We start from the raw sequence: 22,052 nt of genomic DNA, 5'->3' as shown, positions 1-22,052 counted from the left end.
AATTACACTAATTTATTTGATCTGTCTTCATAATCATCTGATGCTGTAACTGCAGAAGTTATTCGAGAGGAAATGTGTTTCTTCAATAGTGTACAGGGCACATGGGAACATTGCGGCACTTTCAAAGTGCTTTTGGTCAAGGAATGGTGTATGATGAGGTTTATTGAGGAGTGTAATATATTTCCTGTCCACATGATACGGACTGGAAACTAGGGCAGAAAACTGGCTCCGTAATGTTCTACTACTAGAAGAGCGATATACACAAACAATACTCGATGCCTTCAGCAGGATCTGAGTGGTTGTTATTTAGTATTTACTGAAACTGGACAAGAAGCCGGTTCAAAAACAGATTCAGGGGTTGATATGGGATAGGCTGACAGTTAAAAATTTGGTGTATTAACTAAAACTGGACTGGTAGACATTTTAGTGACTGAAATTGGACAGACAAACAATTCACACTCAGATCATTAACATTCTCCTTAACAGGACAGGTACATTCAGCATCAGTCACTTTGACCATGACAGGGAAGACTGAGAACTCATAAACAGCCTCCTTGGCCACAGCTGGGCAGGCAGAGAGTTCATAAATGGATACCACTGACACCTCTGAAGGATCTACAGCAGTAACATCAGGAAACGGAGAAGTCGGAAACGGTTTCTCCGATTACAACACGAGAGGCTGAGAGTGCATCGCTGGGTGCTACCACAAAGTAAGGAGCTGAAGCGAGTGCCTCCACCTCGGGAGGTTCTGTGGTGATGGATGCAGCCCAAACACACCATAAAGCGATCCCCATCAAGGGAAGTGCTTCAGACAGGGAAATCAGTTCAGGAACAGTGAGTGGGTTTTGGGATACCAGCTGCACGAGCAGACACCAGCAGTGTATTCCTCACACTAGAGACCAGACTATGATACCGAAGGACTGACCTTGATAATCTGGGTTAAACAGCCAGGACGTTACAAGGCTCTTGATGATCAGATGTGATGTTATGTGACTCTGGATGTTTAGTTCTGTATGACTTCACTCTGGACGATCAGCTGTGACGTGACTCTGGAAGATCAGTTGAGATGGGACTGGACTGGACTCTGGAAGATCACCTGTGACTTGACTTGACCCCTGATGATCAGCGTTGACTTGACTTGACTCATGAAAATCAAATGGGACTTGACATGATTCAGGATTGACGAACAAGACATGTGGATCCATCTGCAAAGCTTTTATTTAAAGGCATGGTCATAAACCAGGCAAGGTTCTCACAATGACAAACAGGTATATTGAGGGCAAGACAAAAGAGTAATCCAAACCGAGCATGAGTCAGTCGACAGCAAAGGTTATCCAGAGGGCTTGACAAGAGGGGAAATCCTATAACATGAGCAATAGTCCAGGCGAGGTGCAAACACAGTCAGAAACAGAAGGGCAAGGGGTTAATTCAATATAAACACAGGCAACAATCAGGTAACAGGGGATACAGACAAGACAAGACTACAACTATGACTTAAGGACTGGAAACTAGGGCAGAAAACTGGTCCCATGATGTGCTACTAATATTGTTTTTTATTATTATTATTTTTTTAATTGCGCCATTGTATTCCATGAACTGTATTTTTAAACCATAGAATGGTATTACCATGCTGCATATACATACATATATATATATATATATATATATATATATATATATATATATATATATATATATATATATAAACAACAACAAAAAACATACTGACAGTACTTGAATACACCTTGCAGTGCAACCTGGACACATCGTCAGTGATTCTCCCGGGGTCATGGGGTGTTTCGGGTCTTATATCAGACACCCTGGATCACCGGGGGTGATCAGACCCCGACTTGTGTCCAGGTAGCCCCATACGCCACGCGTCCCCCCTCCTTAACCAGAGCCACCTTGTAGCCTTCTCAGCAGCTCCCAGTGTGTTCTTGATGGCTCTTTTCCTATGCAGTCCGCAAATCCCTAAGAGTCCCAGGACCCGATGTAGAGACTGGCCTGCGAAGCCCCTACAGCCCACTTCGATAGGCTCAGAGCGGGCCTTCCACCAATTCCTCCGACGCTCAGCTAACAGATCAGCATACTTGGCCCTCTTTCTTTCCTGGGCTTCCTCCATCCTATCTTCCCAGGGGACCGTAAGTTCAAGTAACACAACCTGTTTACTCGCTGGGGACATCAAGACCACGTCTGGTTGGAGTGATGTGACTGCAATGGTGTCTGGGAACCTCAATTTCCTCCCCAGATCCACAAGGAGGTGCCAGTCTCTTGCTGTTGCGAGCAAGCCCCCTTGGGTCCTTCTAGTAGGCTGCGGCTTCTCGCCTGCTCGAACAAAGGCAATTACAGAATTGGTTGGAAGATGCTGTTTGTTGATGTTAATGCCAGTGCAGATGGCGTCTGCTACTGCCTTCAGGATCTGGTCATGGCGCCAACGATACCGTCCATCTCCTAAGGCTTTTGAGCAGCAGCTAAGGATATGCTCTAATGATCCACTTTTCTGGCAGAGTTGCGAAGCAGGTGAATCTACCAGGCCCCAGGTGAACAGGTTGGCAGGACTAGGGAGGACATCATACACTGACTGGACCAAGAACTTAAAATGGTGTGGTTCCGCCTTCCAGAGTTCTGCCCAAGTGATCTTGCGGCCAGCTGTTTTCTCCCACCTTGTCCAGGCCCCCTGCTTGGACATGCCCACCACTCTGCTGAAGCGAGCTTCCTCCACCTTGGGATTGCTACCAAGCCCGGCCCGCCCAGTAGCCACCGTACCCACCAGGCTGCTTGCCTCTGCCCGTTCCACTGCCTCCTGGGCGCGCCACTTCCTTCCTGTTCTGACCTCTACCCCTGCTGAGGAGACCTTGGTGTCAACTGAGTCTCGATAGAGCATGTAATGTTATGACACAGTAAATGTCCAAAAAACATGGCTCTTATTCATACTTTTGGTAGAGTAGTTGGAAATGGCTGATACTGCACAAGCATTTTTACTATAAAAAAGAGAGAGAAAAATCCAAATAATTTTCTATGCTAGTCAACATTACACAACAAATTCAGTCAATAGAACTTGAACATACGGTATTCCTTCAGTGATTCGTTAGACCCATTAAAAAAAACTCTGATAAAACAACTTTGTATTAAGTAGAATGTGAGTAGAAAGATTTGAAAGCCTTCTTGTTTGCAGTTATTGTGTGACTTATAGAGAGTTTTATAAAGTCTGAGTCTAGTCTTGTTAAAGCACACATGGTTGAATGAGCACTGCGTGACATGTCCTGAGCCTTATTTTCATTGCTGGGCTTGTATCCCATAATTCCTTGGGGTTGCTAGACCTGCAGCTGTGTGTCTTTGGCTTTGTTTGCAGGTCTATGAGGTAATGGGCTGCATGTTGAAGGCTCAGTGTGAGGAAATGCAGCCAGGTGTGTGTGTATACCTGAGGAGCACCTGTGGAAGCGGCGGTAAGGAATGCTTGAATAATGCAGCACACACAGATGTGTTTGTGTACTCATTACTTACATCAGTGTCGGCAGGCCTTTTTAACCTGGCTTTAGCAAAGCTTCACAGATCAGCGATGGATTCAGTTGAGTATATGCATTCATCAAGTTTTATAGATATGAAAACAGTGTTGGTTCCATGTGCATGTTTCTAGACAAAATTTATTGTGGGGCATATATAATATAATATAATATAATATAATATAATATAATATAATATAATAATTATTTTTGTGTGTCTATATATATATATGTTCATGTGTATATCACATTATATTGTCCCTTACATTGTAATAACGATATATTTTATAGAACTTTCATAAATGTGTTAATTATATTATTTATATATTATTACATATGTATTTATCTTTTAAATTGGTGCATTTATTATAAAATTTTATATAAGCCTGTGTATGTCCTTAAGTTTGTTTTTGAGTTTTTTTTTTTGTGTGTGTTTTAATAACTTTACACACAAATACTCACTCCATGTACATATTGTGGAGAAATTGTGAGTAATTGCTTCACATAATTCTCACACTTGCTTTGCATATCATTTTTCTACACATTTTTCCACCGCTGTCAGACGTCTGACACTCTGAAAATAAACCTTGCAGCCTCAAAGCGCAATTATGAAGGTTACTGTGTTAAATTTAGCCGTGGAAACATTGATCATCCGCAGGAGAGCAGGGAGAGTGTGTGGCTGCTGTTGTTGACTGTGAGCGTGTGGAAAGTGTTTTACAGCGGCTCTGATCGTAGGTGGAGGTGAGAGCGAGGGTCTTTCTGTTTTGAGCTTGTTAACATGGGCTCATAAATACTAGAAGCCTGCAGGTCCTTGTGCGCTCGGGTCAATGCAGCGTGAGGTGTAAACAAACTGTTTCCTGTTCTCAGTGAATATGTGTGTTTCTATGAATGCACGTGTGGGTGGAGAAGATTATATTTGATAAACAAAGTATGTTTTGCTAAGTATGTTCTACTCAGCCTTTTCTTATTTCCTTCATTTAAAAGCTTTCTTCAGAAACCGTGGGAGTTCATCAGAGAGGCATCTCTGCACTTTTTCCATTTCTTTAGAGAAAAGGGTTATGAAGTTCAACAGTAGCTGCAGGTTTGACTCATTAAATTGGTGTCAAGGGATCAGTGTTGGGTATAGTTACTTTGGAAAGTAGTTAGTTAGGTTACAACGTTGCCATCAATTAAAAGTAATCAGTTATGATAACAGCGTTACCTATTCATAAAAGTAACGCGTTAGAGTACTCATGCGTTACCAAAAATTAAAAGCCGTTTTCAGCGGCTCACACATGACAGACACAGCCCCTGGCCCCTTTAAATGCACCTAGGAGTCGTGACTCCCGACAAAGAATAACGTCAGTCATCCGACTAAATTAACACTGCAGGATAACAATAACAGGAAAGACAGTCAGAAATCGGCTATTCCACATGGCGTTTTATTTATTTATTATCACAGAACATATTATTAATCAAAATTCGCACCTACCCAGCCCGGGTAGCCTAGGCTACTGTATATTATGAGCACCACAAGATAACTCCTGATTTTTCTTTAACTTTAAATAATGCAGTTATCAAAGTACAAGTATGCTTACTTGTAAACACAACCTTAAACAGGCTTGCAGATTTAAATCCATTTAGAAATGATGAACAATCAGCCAGCCAATGATCTAACAGAAATTAACAGCTGCCTGTCAAACAAAAATGATAACAAACCGAATTAAATCCTTCACTGCCACACAGGCAAATGACAAATCGCTTAATAGCCAAACTAATTATTATTAAAGTGTCACCCACAGTCACAAGCCTAAATTCGCTTTAACACAGTCCTCTTACATTTACTATTCAAAGTAGTGATTAAAACGTAGCGTTAAATTTGAGGTAGAATTTTTGGCGGTCGACAGAAGCTTTTCACCAAAGCAGAGTGTGCATTTTACCGTTATGTTCTTTTCTTTTTCGTTGACAAATTGAAAATAATGTGCGTACTTCCATAAACCAAACGCTGTCCTCTCTGCTATCTTGCCGGGAGATCGGGAAAAAAAAAACCCACACACACACAGGGTCAGGCGCAGGGCACAGACGCATCACAGCCATTGACTTTCCGATCACAGAGCTTCGGCTCCGCTGATACATCCGCAGGTGGCACAGTAGACCTAGGCCTACTGTCTGAAAAAAAGCAGGCTGCAGTCGGGATTTTCCTTTCCTTAAAATAACGGATTACTTTTTTTAAAAAATAACGAAGTTACTGATTACTTACGCACGAAAACTAACGCGTTAAGTTACACATTTCAGGAAAAAAGTAATTAGAGTACTCTAACGCGTTAATTTGTAACGCGTTACCCACAACACTGCAAGGGATATCAAACCCCTCTTGGACCCCTGGACAACTTAAGGAAGGTTTTTAGTTGTTCAGATCAGAAATTAATTGGAAATTTGAATCTAGAAATTAGAAACAAGAGATTGTCGACTTATATACATATATATATATATATATATAAATTAAGTCTTAAAATGTCTCATGCTATAAAAAAAAGTCTTGAAATCACTTTAAGGTCTTGAATTTAAAATTTCTGTTTGGTCTCCTTTCTTTTTTTCCCTTGAGCTATTATTTATTTATTTATTCATTTTGAATATTTAAAAGAGTCAGTTGCCTTTTAAAAAATGTCTTAAATGCACAAAAAATAGGAATCACAATAAAGAGTAATGTTATTATTAACTTTTTATTTTTTTCTTTATATCTATTTTTCTTGAGCTGATATATATATATATATATATATATATATATATATATATATATATATATATATATATATATATATATATATATATATATATATATATTACTTAAAATAGCCAACTGCCTTTTCAAGTCTTAGAATGTCTTAATTATACGATTTTTCTTTATTTTTATTGAGCTAATATTTTTTTAGCCATTCCTCCCTTTAAAGTGTTATAATGACATAAAAAATACCATTAAATCTTTTTTTAATTGTGCAGTGTTTTCACTATGGTTTGTTGTATTTCAATATTTAATTTTTTTTTTTTTTTTTTTGTAAACAGTTGTAAGAGTGCATATTTTATCTCATCTTTCTAAATAAGAATTTGGAAGTACGAAGGCATTTCAAAATAAAAGCCACATCGTATTTTGGGTTGTTGATAATTAAAATCAAAGCATCGCGCATACAGTAATTACCCTTTTTTTTCCTGTTAATTCTTAGTATTTTGGCTACACAATAAAATGTGTCTGGCATTTAATTTAATGCAAACTTATATGGATTCTCTCTGAGCCACCTGTCACAGGAAAGAAAGACTAAGAACATTACTAATTCAATATATAGATTTTACTGCTATCTCAAAGGGAGTCTTAAAAGCCTTAAATTTGATTTTAATAATATAATCAGATAGTAGAAGAAGAAGAAGAAGATGAATTAAATTAGCATGGTTAAAAGTAAATGTTAAAATAAAATGAATTGAAAATCAATAAAATACTTTTGTCAGTTTTAGGAGAAAATTCACATATAGAGGGTATTTTACTCTTTTTTTCTTTACCAACCTCTATTCCTAAAAGCCCTGACCTTTGACCCCTGGGCTAATGTAGTTGTCCATCTCTCAGTCTAATGCTGTGAAATGAGCCTCAGCCGTGAGCCGCTGTTCTGAGGAGGAGAGCTGAATGTACAGAATGCATAGCTGTGAATTATGTATTGTGATTTTTGCTTCTTAAGGTTACAGCAGCTCAGAGGGATCTTGCTGTAGAAACTGCTGCCGTGTGAGACTCTGGGCCTGCTGAGGCATCAAATATGGCGTTTTTTGTGTATGCATATTTTTTTTCACATCATGTAGACTCAGATTGCCTGTAGGATGACCTCATCGCTCACAGTACACTCAAACACATACACACACACACACACACACGTATCTCACAAAACAATACTTTCTCCAAAAATACTTTACTTATACTGTAAAACTATCACCAATTAATATGGCTTCTTTTTTCTATAGTCTTTTTTAATTTCTTATTGTTTGAGACTGGATATTATTAACCAAATAAGTTTTATTATTCATATTAGTTATACTTTTGGTGATTAAATGGCTAAATAATTTTGGGAATTTAACTTAAACAATCTACATATTTATTTGTCTATTTTTTATACATATATCTCTGGAATTCAACTAAAATATCATCTACATAAATAAAAATATAGTATATTAAACAAACAAACAATTTCTGATGAATATTTCCGGAATTTAAAATTAAATTAAATTAAATTAAATTAAATTAAATTAAATTAAATTAAATTAAATTAAATTAAATTAAATTAGTAAAAAAGGTGTAAGAATATTTCTGGAATGTAACGTTTAATAAATTAATGAATTGTTCAATTGTTGAGAAATATCTGTGGAATTTCGCTAAATAAATAAAATATTAATTATTATAGAAATGGCTGGAAATATGTGTGGAATTAATATATATATGACAAACAAATAAAATAAAATACCTACTGAAATGGCTGAAAATTATCTGTGTTAAATAAATACATAAATACTATCGTAACTCAAACAAAGTGGGATTTTTACTGACAAACGGATGATGTTCAGTTGAGCAAGATTTGAACTTTTGACCTCTTGCAAGAAATAGTAATGTAAACAACAATGACTCATACTGAGGTCGGAATCCTGAACTGGTCCTGTGGTATTCTCAAAAAAAAAAAAAAAACACTTATTATGGAAATTTTATTTATCCTTACCAGTCCAATCAGCCATTTCTACACACACAAATCAGAAAAACCTTAATAAACTCCCTGTGATCGAACGGTTGCCAGTTTGTCAGGACGAGCTCATGTAAAGCATTACATCACTGTGATCTCTGAAAATGGAGCTCAAGTTTCTTCATGTTCCTCAGCTCTACTTCTGACCTACTCGTCTTCCATCTATCAAATGGGAATCTCATTTTGCTTTTTTTCTGAAAGCTATAAACCTTTCCACCACATCTCAGATGATGCATTTAACAGTGTTCTGTAGTGACTATGATGTAAATTACATAAACACTCATATTTTTACTTTCCATTAACTATGCACTGCTATTTTAGAGAATTTACGTGGAATAGAAATGTTTGAAAGGGTATTTTTGAGCTAACATCAGTAATATGAGATTGTAGGGGTGTTTTAAAAGGGTCACTGGGATATTGGGTCGCGCTTGCATAATATGGCTAAAGTCAGACTACATTACTGTGCTTTATATGGCCCTGGAGATTATGTGAGATTTGTTCACTAATGGGTCTCTCTCTCTTTTTCTAGGCCTGTATTTGAGCCTGAGTCTTCCTCACCTGCCAAACATGGACTAGACGAGAGGAGTGTGTGTTAGAGAGTGTGTGACGCAGACATAAGCATGGTGGTGAGGTGGCTGCTCAACTCCCATTGAGAACACAGAAAGTAAGATTGCCTTTATGTGATCAGCATTTATTCACAGGAACATTACAAAGCCCACATGGAATCTGCATGTGATCACTGACTAATTTCTGTAGAATTTTAAAACCCGTCTCTTACAAAACTTAACACATTTCTGTGCTGTGAAAACTCTCCTCTTAAAAAAATTAAGATAATATAAATTTTATACACTTGCTATTTCAGCTGCTAGAAATTGCTCTATATACAGTCTATATACATGTATCATTTTTTTAATTAAGCATTTAAAATCAATGTTCATTGATCATAAACAACTGGAACTCATAGTGTTATCAGGTTGCAAAAGACACAAAACCACTGTATTTGAATGAGTTGCTACCATAAAACATAATATTCTAATTATTATGCAATAAAATAACAATATTATTAATAATGACAATATAACATTTCTATTTTTACTTTTATATGGGAATGATTTTATACAAGTTTAATTGTATAAATGTATATATATATATACAGTATTGTTCAAAATAATAGCAGTACAATGTGACTAACCAGAATAATCAAGGTTTTTCGTATATTTTTTTATTGCTACGTGGCAAACAAGTTACCAGTAGGTTCAGTAGATTCTCAGAAAACAAATGAGACCCAGCATTCATGATATGCACGCTCTTAAGGCTGTGCAATTGGGCAATTAGTTGAATTAGTTGAAAGCGGTGTGTTAAAAAAAATAGCAGTGTGGCATTCAATCACTGAGGTCATCAATTTTGTGAAGAAACAGGTGTGAATCAGGTGGCCCCTATTTAAGGATAAAGCCAACACTTGTTGAACATGCATTTGAAAGCTGAGGAAAATGGGTCGTTCAAGACATTGTTCAGAAGAACAGCGTACTTTGATTAAAAAGTTGATTAGAGAGGGGAAAACCTATAAAGAGGTGCAAAAAATGATAGGCTGTTCAGCTAAAATGATCTCCAATGCCTTAAAATGGAGAGCAAAACCAGAGAGACGTGGAAGAAAACGGAAGACAACCATCAAAATGGATAGAAGAATAACCAGAATGGCAAAGGCTCAGCCAATGATCACCTCCAGGATGATCAAAGACAGTCTGGAGTTACCTGTAAGTACTGTGACAGTTAGAAGACGTCTGTGTGAAGCTAATCTATTTTCAAGAATCCCCCGCAAAGTCCCTCTGTTAAAAAAAAGGCATGTGCAGAAGAGGTTACAATTTGCCAAAGAACACATCAACTGGCCTAAAGAGAAATGGAGGAAGATTTTGTGGACTGATGAGAGTAAAATTGTTCTTTTTGGGTCCAAGGGCCACAGGCAGTTTGTGAGACGACCCCCAAACTCTGAATTCAAGCCACAGTACACAGTGAAGACAGTGAAGCATGGAGGTGCAAGCATCATGATATGGGCATGTTTCTCCTACTATGGTGTTGGGCCTATTTATCGCATACCAGGGATCATGGATCAGTTTGCATATGTTAAAATACTTGAAGAGGTCATGTTGCCCTATGCTGAAGAGGAAATGCCCTTGAAATGGTTGTTTCAACAAGGCAATGACCCAAAACACACTAGTAAACGGGCAAAGTCTTGGTTCCAAACCAACAAAATTAATGTTATGGAGTGGCCAGCCCAATCTCCAGACCTTAATCCAATTGAGAACTTGTGGGGTGATATCAAAAATGCTGTTTCTGAAGCAAAACCAAGAAATGTGAATGAATTGTGGAATGTTGTTAAAGAATCATGGAGTGGAATAACAGCTGAGAGGTGCCACAAGTTGGTTGACTCCATGCCACACAGATGTCAAGCAGTTTTAAAAAACTGTGGTCATACAACTAAATATTAGTTTAGTGATTCACAGGATTGCTAAATCCCAGAAAAAAAAAATGTTTGTACAAAATAGTTTTGAGTTTGTACAGTCAAAGGTAGACACTGCTATTTTTTTGAACACACCCCTTTCAACTAATTGCCCAATTGCACAGCCTTAAGAGCGTGCATATCATGAATGCTGGGTCTTGTTTGTTTTCTGACAATCTACTGAACCTACTGGTAACTTGTTTGCCACGTAGCAATAAAAAATATACTAAAAACCTTGATTATTCTGGTTAGTCACATTGTACTGCTATTATTTTGAACAATACTGTATATATATATATATATATATATATATATATATATATATATATATATGTAATTGAAAATATATCAATTACAGATTATAAAATATATAATAATAATAATAATAATAATATAACAGTTTTGTTAATTTATATTAATGATTATATACAAGGTTGTTTATAACTTATTATATACAGTATATATATATATATATATATATATATATATATATATATATATATATATATATATATATATATATATATATATATATATAATTTTAGTTATCTATTTATTATTATATTAATATGAAATTGTATACTATGCAATTAGAAACATTACAGATGATATAAAATAATATAACATTTGTGTTTTTTATATGAATACTTATATACAACAATTTTCATGTATAATTGTTAATAATTTATTATATGCAATATAATTACGCATTAGATATACTTGACAAATGCAGCACTGAAAAACGTTGCAACAAAAGGCTGTGCTGATTTTTAATTGTCCGTTATTGACAGACCATTCTGCTGTCAGGCATCAGCCATCATTAGTTTCAAACATTAACCGCAACACTGCTGATTTTTAATTTGACTGTTGGAAACTCACATTTCATGCTGTAGAGATCTCAAAAATTAAAGTTACCTTGCTCCATGTAACTGTTTTCATAAGTAGCAGAATTTGACTAGAATAAACTCCACCATTAATCACACTGAATCCAGACTGGCTGAAATTGCACTGCAGTTTTTTGGGGGGCTGTGGCTTTAAAATATTTATGTTTGAGTTTTATTATATTGATATTAATTACAGAACAATCACTATATCCATAATATAAATTGGGCTGAGGTGTTTTATAAAGGTCATAACCGAGTACATTGCGATGTTTTAAATGTGGAAGCACTGGACATTTTGAGCTCATGCTCTGAGTGCTTTACAGAACTGGTTTTGCTTACAGTGAATCCCAACACAGACCCAGACGCAGCACACAATACAAACATCAGGATGGAACTGGGTCAGCTAAACTGCCACTAAAGTGCTGGGCTTCCTGATAAATAATGCAAGGCATATGAAAAGGAAAATGTATTCTCATCTTGATATAAGAAAGATATACGTTTTTGCTGTCAAAACAGAAACTTGTGTAAAAACAGAGATACTATATACTGGTTTTGGATTTGCTATTATTTATGTAGTTAATTAAAAGTTTTAAAGTGACTGTGTTTATACTACGTACAAGTATGAAAATACTGTTTTTTGTTGTTGTTCTTAATTTGTCCCTAAAAATATGACAACACAATGCTAAATTTCCTAATGAATACCAGTAATTTGTAATTTCCCACATTATATATTACCACACTAGTTGTGTAAAGGTCATCAGGGTTTGTGATTATGTCATTCTGTAATCTGTTTGAGCCGGACTACATCTGGCAGCACAAATGTGACCTATGAAAAAGCACAAAAATAAACCACCGGCCGGCAGCGGCCATACAATTGCTATTGTTAATGTGCTATGTCTCTTTGAGAGCGAATGATCTAATCTTAGGTTTAATTCTGCAGGGTTAGTCAGGCCTCTCTACTGGCTATAGCAGAATGTAATTGCAGAGTTTGTAATCTTACTCAAAGCGCAGTGGATTGCTTTGTATTGCTTGGAAAACGCTATTGGCTGTTCGGTTTATTTAAAAGCCCTTTCACACATACAGAAGTTTCCGGAAAATTACCGGTAAATTGTCATAAAGAGATCATGTGTGAACACAATCTTTTCAAAAATACCGGTAAATTCGTTCAGGCAATTTAACGGTGTGAGAAGTTGTAACATTACCAGTACATTTCCGGAATTCTGCTGTGTGTGAACGCAGAAGGAAAATTACCGGTATAAGCACGTACGCGTTCAGAACGTGGTGACGTATGACGCCTATTCAGGGCCAACCATAACAATCAGACGCAGGAGGTGACGCATTCACTCCGCATTTGTTTACCAAAATAAAAGAAATGTCATCCAACTGGAGTGACAGTGAAATTAAAGCGCTTCTCTTTATCCGTGCGGATGAAGAAATTTGTCGTAATCTTAGAGGAACTGTTAGTGATGCAGTAACATATGATAAAATTACTAACCGTCTCCGTGAGCAAGGCATCCACAGGACAAAAAGTCAGGTCATCAGTAAATTGAAAACATTACGCCTTAAATATATGAAAATTAACGATCATCATAAACAAAGTGGCAATGGAAGAATAACTTGGATGTATCATGAGCTTTGTCAATCCATTTGGGGATCCAGTCATTCCGCAAATCCCGTTGCTCTGACTGGTAGTTTGAATTTTGAGGGACCCCAATCTGGCGTTGCTAAGGACGCGTGTGATGGCAGCACGTCAAGTCAGTCAGTCGACACAGAGGCACCAACTTGTAATGCAGAACTAACTGATGAGGTTACAGGTGGGTAAACTAATTCATTGTTTACATCATAAACGTGTTATAACAAATAGCCTATATTCTTTTCTTTTTTTTTTTTTTGGTAAATGAAAAGATTATTTACGTTTTTATATGTTTGCACTAGTTAACAGGAACTAATAATGAACAATACTTTTAATATATTTATTTCACATCCATACCTTTTGCATACGGTCAGCCAAAAAAAGTGACTTTCCCGACACCCTCTCTTCCTAATCAATCCAAAGGTGAACAGATGATATATAATATATTTCTACTTCCGCCAGGTGCCGCCATTAATGCAAATAATAATAATAATAATAATAATAAATAAATAAATAAATAAAAACAATAGGCATTCAAAATAATGAAACTGTGCCTGGATCTTACAATTTGTATTGATCATGTATTTTTAGGTTTCACTCAGCCACCAAGGAAGAAGTCAAAAAAAAACAAAGATCACATGATTGACTCCATAGCTACAGTGCTACAAACTATGGAAACAACATTCAGAGAGCAAGAAGCACTCCGTATACAGGAGCAAAGAGAGTATGAAGAAAGGTTGCACAAAGAGGCAAAGGAAGAGCAGAAGGAGGAAAGGGCAAGCATGATGGCGATGTGGAAGGAAATGATGGAGTTCCAAGGAAACCTCTTAAAGGACATTATGACGCGCCCACCCCCAACAACGTCTCTTCCTCTGAATCCACATTACCAACAACATAATCATCACAGCCAACACTTCTCTTTTCCAAGCCCTAGCACTAGCTACATGGCACCATACCGCCCACCAGATCAAGATGCAGAGGCCTCACTCCATCCTCAATTCAAGTCTTCGTTCTTAGAAGATCTGCAAGACTAGACTAAAATAAAATAAAACAGTTCACTTCAAATTTTAGAAAAAATATGCTTTAATTGTACATGTTAGGAATTACAAGTGTTAGTGTTCCTGGTGTTTTTGCAAACCAAGTGTATTCTGTGCACTACGATAAGTATTTGTTCATATTAATAAGTATACATGTTAATATTTTGTTTTGATAATATTTAAATGTATTTATATATATGAATTTGTGTTAATTGTATGATTTTTTTAAACAATAATACATTAATAAAATGTTAAAATGTTATGTTTTATGCCTTGACCCTAGTTAATACAATTTTAAGGCAAAAATAAACTGTCCCCTTAAGAAATTCCCCTGAAAAGGAAGTTGTTATCAAATGGAAAAATGTACAGTCATATTTATATTTCATTCATCATTTACTCACCCTCATGTAATTGTAAACCTGCATGAAGTTCTTCCTTCTGCTGAACCAAAGTAAGCTATTTTGAATAATGTTGGTAACCAAACAGCTGTTGGGCACCTTTGACTTCCATATTATATTTTTCTTGCTACAGAAGTAGAAAGAAGAACTTTATGCAGGTTTACAATTACATGACGTTGAGTAAATAGTTTTTGGGTTAACTATTCCTTTAACTCATCAGTGTTGCCAATGCCCTCCGAACTGCTTGCACGTCATCAGTTACTCTGTTGTTCTCTCGGTCAGTAGCCTCAGCAGAAACATCACACTGGTTGTCAGTGTTCCATTCATGCAGGTATGTTTCTTTCCTGAGTTCACAAATATTGTGCAAGATGCAACAAGCTACAACTATATCAGAATTCATTACCTAAAATTAGTAATTTATATTACATTACTGACTACAGTTGACTACAATATATTCAATTGTAAACTACATGCTCTCTTCCGGTTCATAGGCGCTGAATGCCGCCGATGCCCTGGAGCTCACATCACCAAAAACGACAAATAGACAAAAATTTTCAAATAGACTTTGTTTTATTAGCAAACCTCATATTTGAAGTCAAAACAACCACATTCTCACCTAAAAAAAACTACATTCCATGACATAAAAGCAGTATTGTTTACAGGGGTATGTTTAGAGTTTTAGGGGCCCTTAGCAAGTGGTCCCTCTTTAGAAATCCCAATTGATAATGTATTTGTCACTCGGTGTGGGAAATACTGCAAACGGAGTTATACAAAAAGTGAAACGGTTTGTAGTGCTGTTATCACTAGAATATCTCACCCCTTTCAGCCAATCAGATTTGAAGACCAGAATTAACTGTATGTATCATTATGTATCATCTTTTTCAAATCAAGTAAATTGGTGTCTTATATTTGGCTATCATGACCCATCCATATACAGAACTCATTATAAAGTGTGTTTCAGGTCTATGAGTTGCACTCAGTAGTGGGCAGCTCTCCTTGTTCTCCACTGTGGGCAGCTTCACATTCCTCTCATTTTTGTGTCACGCTCTGTAAATGGTGTGGAAGCTGCTGGCAGTGTGTCCGGCCGTCTGACACACGGCACACGCGCACAGATAAACAGTCCTCTGTTATTGCAGCGAACCTGTAGGTGTTCCCCCCTCCAGCCAGCATAGCAGGGTTCGGTCTGATCTCACCAGCATCAAACAATGGCGCATTTCATAAGGCAATGACAAAAAAGGCCTTGAGCAGAATGTCACAGCCAACGTGTTCCAGCTGAAAAATCCAACACGCAGCCTGCATACTGTCAGCACAGTGTTGAAACATCACACCAGTCTGTCCACTGTCCAGCGCTGTGACACACTCGCACGGCCTTGTGACAGTGGAACACACCCATAAGCACGCACACAACAGATTGTTGACACACTACCACTTATAAGGACAGTTAAACCGAAAAAGAAAATCTTATCATTTTCACCCCCTAAAGTTGTTCAAAACCTGTATGAGTCTCTTTGTTCTTTTGAACACACGTATTTTGAAGAATGTTGGTAACCAAACAGTTGACGGTTGCCATTGGCTGCCACTGCATTGGAAAAAATACCATGGAAGTCACTCAAGAAACCAAAATGGGGTTTGGTTACTAATAATCTTATTTTGTGTTCAGCAGAAGAAAGAAACAACACGAGGGAGAGTAAATGACCTATAGCATATAAAAAACCCCGTAGCAGATCTTTACAGGTGGAGCTGGGGAAGGTGGAGGGTTTCAGAGGAACTTGTGTATGCAACATAGACCAATCAGCTTGTGCCAAGTCGTTAAATGATGTGAATATCATCAGTTACGTTAATACCATAAGTCTGTGTCATCTAGAGTTTCATGACTGAACTATACATTTCATTCTACTTCAAAACGTCATGTTTATTGAATGTGTTACTTGATCCGCTAATGTTTGATGCCCACCCCAAGTACTTTTGGTCTTTATTTTGTATTTATATTGTTACTATAGTTAGTTCCCAACTAAAAATGAATGTTCTTAGAACTTTGGCTAAAGTTGTGGCAGTGTTGTATCTTTATAAGTTATCTGGTGTTTAATAATGATCACAATATGTTAGCATGGAATGTCTTTCTTCTAAATCTTTCGGCTAACGTATTCTGATAGTCTGACATAGGTTTTTAAAATTACAGTGGATTTGGGCGTCCGCCATGACACTCGCTGTGAGAAATACTGCAAGTGGAGTTACAAACAGTTATAAAAACAATTGGAATGCTGTTATCACTAGGATTTCACACTCCTCTCAGCCAATCAGATTCGAGGACCAGAAAGAACTGTTGTAAATGGAGTGCCTACCATTACTACCATTTTCTGAAAACTGTTTCAAAGTAAATCCTACACCATCTTTTTTGTCAGTGCAGTCATTCCTCACAGTCATGTCACTCATTCCCCAGGCTGCATTCATCTCTGATTAATCTGAATATGATCAAACTGTAAATAATAGCCTCATGTACCGGTAATGCTGCATTTTGCTGCACTCAGTCCATGTTTTTGTTGTTATTTTGTCCTTTATATGATGTTCTTCAATGATTTCTATGATATTTCCTGTGATTTTTGTGTAGATGAGAGCGTGAAGCTGCAGGGCAGGCAGCACAGCCACATGATCCCATGACTCTGGACATGGATGCGGTCCTGTCAGACTTTGTTCGGTCCACAGGGGCAGAACCGGGTCTGGCACGAGACCTGCTGGAAGGTAAGAGACCTGATCTGGACTTTTTTCGCTAATTTGAAAAAGATGCTCTAGTATTGGATGTTAATTTTGTTTACTTGTATTATTTTTAATGTATTGTATTTTAATGTATGGTTATTAGTTCTTGGAGACACCCAATGTTATTGCTCTTGTTACATTTAATGGTGATGATACTTCATTTAAGGGCCCCAAAAGTAGTCCAGGCAAGGTGCAAACATAGTCTGAAAAGGCAAGACAATGGGATAATCTAAAACAGGAAGTATAGTTCGGGGCAGGCAGAGAACTGGCAAGTCTAGAGAAAAGGCTAGAATGTAAATGTAGAATGCAACTTTATTTTTTGAAAGAAACAGGCAATGAACAAGACTAGATTAGGCAACTAGAAACTAGGACAGGTAACTGGCTCAGTAAAGCTGTTATTAGTAGGAGAGAGATAAAGGCGAACAATAGTGGTTATTTATAGTGTGTGTGATTGGCTGCAGGTGAGAACGTAATCAGTGAAATGGAACATGGGAAGTGTAGTCCAGGGTGACGTGTAACAGTTTGTGTGGTGTGAGAGGACAAGATTCGTGATAAATAGTATGTCAGCTATATTATTTGAAGTCATTTATAACAGCGTTGTAAAAGTGAAAGTATGCATCTTTTGCCTTTGGAAGTCACAGTATTGTTCATCTTATATCTGATATAAGGCATCGCACCATAAATATTTTTTTATGTTTTTTTTAATATAGGTACAAATAAATAAATGCATCCACACATACAGTACATACATGAATAAATAAATACATCCATCAGTCCATTCATAAATACATATACAATAAATAAAAAACAATAAAAGTATTGTACAACTTCAACAATCAGACTATACAGAGTAAGTTAAATAAATAGTAAAAAAAATCCTAATGCAAATACGGATAATTGTATAATAATTTATAAGTAAATAAAATGTATATAAAATATATAAAAATATATCATATAAAATATAATATATATTTAATTAACATATAATATATTTGAATTAAAATATATGTATTTTGAATATATTAAAATATAAACAAAACATAATAAAATTGTGTCATTTTATGAAATACTTGGACATATTATAATATGTTAAATTGTATGAAACATATTATATTTCAACACCTTAAAGCTGTATAAATTAAATGAGTAATATGCATTGAATTTATTATGATTTGACCTCTTCAAAATGAGTTTTCTTGATTTTATTGAACCTCATATAGTAAGGTTAAAGCTTTACTAGATTTACAGTACCGCTGGGACAGTAGTACAGGAAATGTATCTCTGCTTCTGTCTGTGTGGCGTCTGTGTGTCTAGGTTTGATTTTTGTCCCATGTGTGCTGAAAGGGTTTATGGTTCAGTCAAGCGTAAAATGCACCGTCAAATCTACAGTGAGGCTGTGCTTGAGATTTAATTCAAGCTAGGTTGTTTTCTCCAGTATAATGAGTTGATGCACAACTTCTCTTTTCATGTAGTCTAGGCCTAAGTGCAGTGTGCTTAGACCTGTGTTTTAACTCTTGTCCCTTTTGGCTCGTCGTTCCGGACTCACTTGCAGGTCTCAAGGGTTTTGGTTTCTGCTGCGATAAAGGTTTTGTGCTGGGAGGGCCTTCCACGGTGGGCGGCGGGACAGATTTAGGGCCCTTGTGATGGCTTTACGACCAGGCCCCCCCAGGAGACCTTTGTGCCCATTGAGTGGAACTCATTGAGGAGTGGAGGGCTGCAAGTGCAGTCTGTCCCGAGGAGACGGGCCAAAGGGAGAAAGAGATAGACAAATCAACAAAAAGTCAAGTCTGAGGGGACAGAAATGTTTCCTCTATAGAAAAGAACAGGACGAAGAATAGAGCCAGCAGAAGAAAAGAAGTGCACCCTTTTGAGAAACGACGTAAAAAGAATAAGGAGTTAAAAATGTCCTTCAAAAAATGCAGGAGAAAAAGTGTGAATTATGGCTGTGTTCCACTTCTACCTAGACAGCATTTTAGAAAACATCATTCATAAATCACACTGTATTATTATTATTATTATTATACCATACCATACTAATATTTATTTATAAATAAATTATACTATTATTATTAATTATTATCAATTATAATTATTATAATACATTATGTATATATATATATATATATATATATATATATATATATATATATATATATATATATATATAAATTATTAAATACATTTTTAGTAAATAAACATTATATATGATAGTTGATTAACTTATTAATTTAATTTAGAATAGAAAACAAATTTATAATATATAAAATTAATTGATATATATATATATATATATATATATATATATATATATATATATATATATATATATATATATATATATATATATATATACTGGGATGTATACTGAGATACTGAGATGAGGTGCATGTCGACTGCTATTTGACAAAGAAATATTCGTTTTTTTTTCATTTTGTTAAACAGCAAGTTTCTTTCAGAAAGTTGATACAACAGCAAGATAGTCGAAACAATAAGAGAACAATACCACTCACTCACACTTTTTTCCCCGATGCTTTGACATTCAGTTTTTAATGCCACTTACTGTATATAAAGGGTGAATATAAGTGTACCTTTGTGGCCAAACACACACCTGCTTCAGCTATAGGGCTTCAGTAGCAGGCTGTTCAGCTGCGTGTGTTTTAACCTGCCTGGCCCGGAGCACGTCAGAGCCGTCGCTCATCATCACAGGATGATATTACCCTCCTGTTTGAAGCCTGACGCTAATAGAGCGGCGCTGTTTTTAACAGAACGCTGGAGTCAAGAGAAACACATCTGTCTTTGCCTCGCCATCATCCCCCTGGTGATATTCCCAAACACACCCAAAATTATTCTTAACAGCCTCATTTCATCTTACTATAACATTTATATGATTGTGTTTATATTGTACGTATTTATGTACTATTATATGTATTATTATTATTATATTGTTCATTCATTCTTTATTTGTATCTATTTTTAAATTATTATAACATTTATATTATTATATTAACAGAATCACATTTAAACACAATTATTTATTTAATAATAATAATTGAACATGCTATTATTAAATCATACTATAATGTTGATCTATTTATTCACAGTTTATTGTTATATGATTTATTGTAATTACAATTTTGTTCTAAGTTATACATATTCATATTTTATATGTAACTTAAATTAGACCACCGATGTTGTATTTGTAAGTTATAAGCATTATTATTCATTTAGTCCTATAGTTAACATTAAATTCAATAATCATTATTTTTTATTTATAAATCACATACCATTATTTATATATCATTATGTGTAGATTATTAAAAATTTTAATCTATCCATTCATCCAGCCAGCCATCAAAATACCATCTTATTCATACATCCTATAACTTTTGTCATTTGTATAATATACTTTATAGTAATATTATTTATTTATTAATTATTATACCATTTTAAGATTTAAGTACTTAAGCATTATTATTTTTTATTATTATTATTATGAATCTATTCTAATCTGTTATCATTACACTGTACAGTACTTTTATTTATTTATTTCCTATGAAGTAAGGGTTTTATCACACACACACACACACAAAGAGAGAGAAAGACATACACACAAATGCATTTCCATACATTAAGCAGTTTGCAGAGCGTTTTGTCTGATCCAGCATTTATTCTTCATAAATCATGTCACACATAAGAGTGAATGTACTGAAGCAGCTGTTTTAGATGTTGCATAAGCATTCCTACAATCTCTGTGCTAATGTACATGTAAACCCTTCTCTGAGGACTCTGCGTTAATAGCTAGCTGTTAAACACTTTCAGCAAGCACGTTCCTCAGAAAAAGATCTAGGATCAGCACCTCCCTGTCCCAATCTCTCCCCAAAACCCATAAGACTGTTCTCAGATCAGTCCCATCCGCTCTGCTGTAAAAACAGTCTGAGGCTTGTTATTCAAAACGAGCAATTTGTTAATGCTCTTTAAATGGCCCCACCGCTGACATTTCACTCCAGCGATAACAATCCTGCCTCTGACAAGCTATAGTTATGAATGAAAAGGGTATGAAGTGCCTTCAGTCCGCCCCTAGATCCCAAATAAATGGTACCGCTGCAGTCAAGCACGACATACTTTGTATCCCAAAAACCTTGGGGGGAAAACAACCTCTATCTGCATATTTATGGCTTATTAGGTCTGGAAATAAAATAGTGATTTTCTCCTACTGCGCGGTTATGTAATCCACTGTATCCTACGAAGCTTATAAGCGTACTTCGCAATAGGCAGGAATGTCATTATCATCCCGGACATGTGCTCGAATGTCCACAGAGGGAGCTGAACGTGGGGTGAGCCGGGAGCTTCATGTGTACGTGCAGGAAGAAGTGCAACTATTGGACAGGGGTGTGTAATAAGACATAAGTGGGCTTATTAGTAAAAGGCTGGGTGAGATCGCAGACCCTGCCAGCTTTCTGCACTGTCCCAGCAGTCACACACACTCTCAAGCGCTCACAAAGCACTGATATTTATGTAACACGCACTCAGTAACCTCTGTATATGCCAGCAATTCCCTGTTTGCGGCATCATTTTTCCATACCACTAGTAGGCGCTGT

The 22,052-nt window shown here is 36.2% G+C and overlaps 3 protein-coding genes across 6 annotated transcripts in view; all 3 read left to right on the top strand.

Annotated features, from left to right (window-relative positions):
* LOC128013988 (annexin A2) overlaps nt 1-22,052 on the top strand; it is a 327,457-nt gene that overhangs the window by 220,948 nt on the left and 84,457 nt on the right. The gene's annotated exons all lie outside the window — the stretch shown is intronic.
* The window catches only part of LOC128013979 (OTU domain-containing protein 7A-like), a 73,745-nt gene that overhangs the window by 20,120 nt on the left and 31,573 nt on the right, over nt 1-22,052 (top strand). For 3 of the 4 annotated variants that reach the window (XM_052597190.1, XM_052597191.1, XM_052597193.1), the window contains exons 2-3: nt 8,781-8,915; nt 17,309-17,439. In XM_052597190.1, the coding sequence (XP_052453150.1) occupies nt 17,355-17,439 (85 nt within the window). In that variant the 5' untranslated portion in view covers nt 8,781-8,915; nt 17,309-17,354. Of the gene's footprint in view, nt 1-3,341; nt 3,447-8,780; nt 8,916-17,308; nt 17,440-22,052 lie in introns of those variants that run through there. The other variant, XM_052597192.1, reaches the window with a different exon arrangement.
* Nucleotides 12,700-14,628, top strand: si:ch211-174j14.2 (uncharacterized). The gene is made up of 2 exons (XM_052597212.1): nt 12,700-13,446; nt 13,857-14,628. The coding sequence occupies exons 1-2, from the start codon at nt 13,005-13,007 to the stop codon at nt 14,297-14,299; spliced, it is 885 nt and encodes a 294-aa protein (XP_052453172.1). The 5' UTR covers nt 12,700-13,004; the 3' UTR covers nt 14,300-14,628.

Source organism: Carassius gibelio, chromosome B25, assembly GCF_023724105.1.
Source record: "Carassius gibelio isolate Cgi1373 ecotype wild population from Czech Republic chromosome B25, carGib1.2-hapl.c, whole genome shotgun sequence".
Classification (NCBI taxonomy): domain Eukaryota; kingdom Metazoa; phylum Chordata; class Actinopteri; order Cypriniformes; family Cyprinidae; genus Carassius; species Carassius gibelio.
Note: the sequence above shows the minus strand (reverse complement) of the source record. Positions and strands in the feature narration are given on the sequence as shown.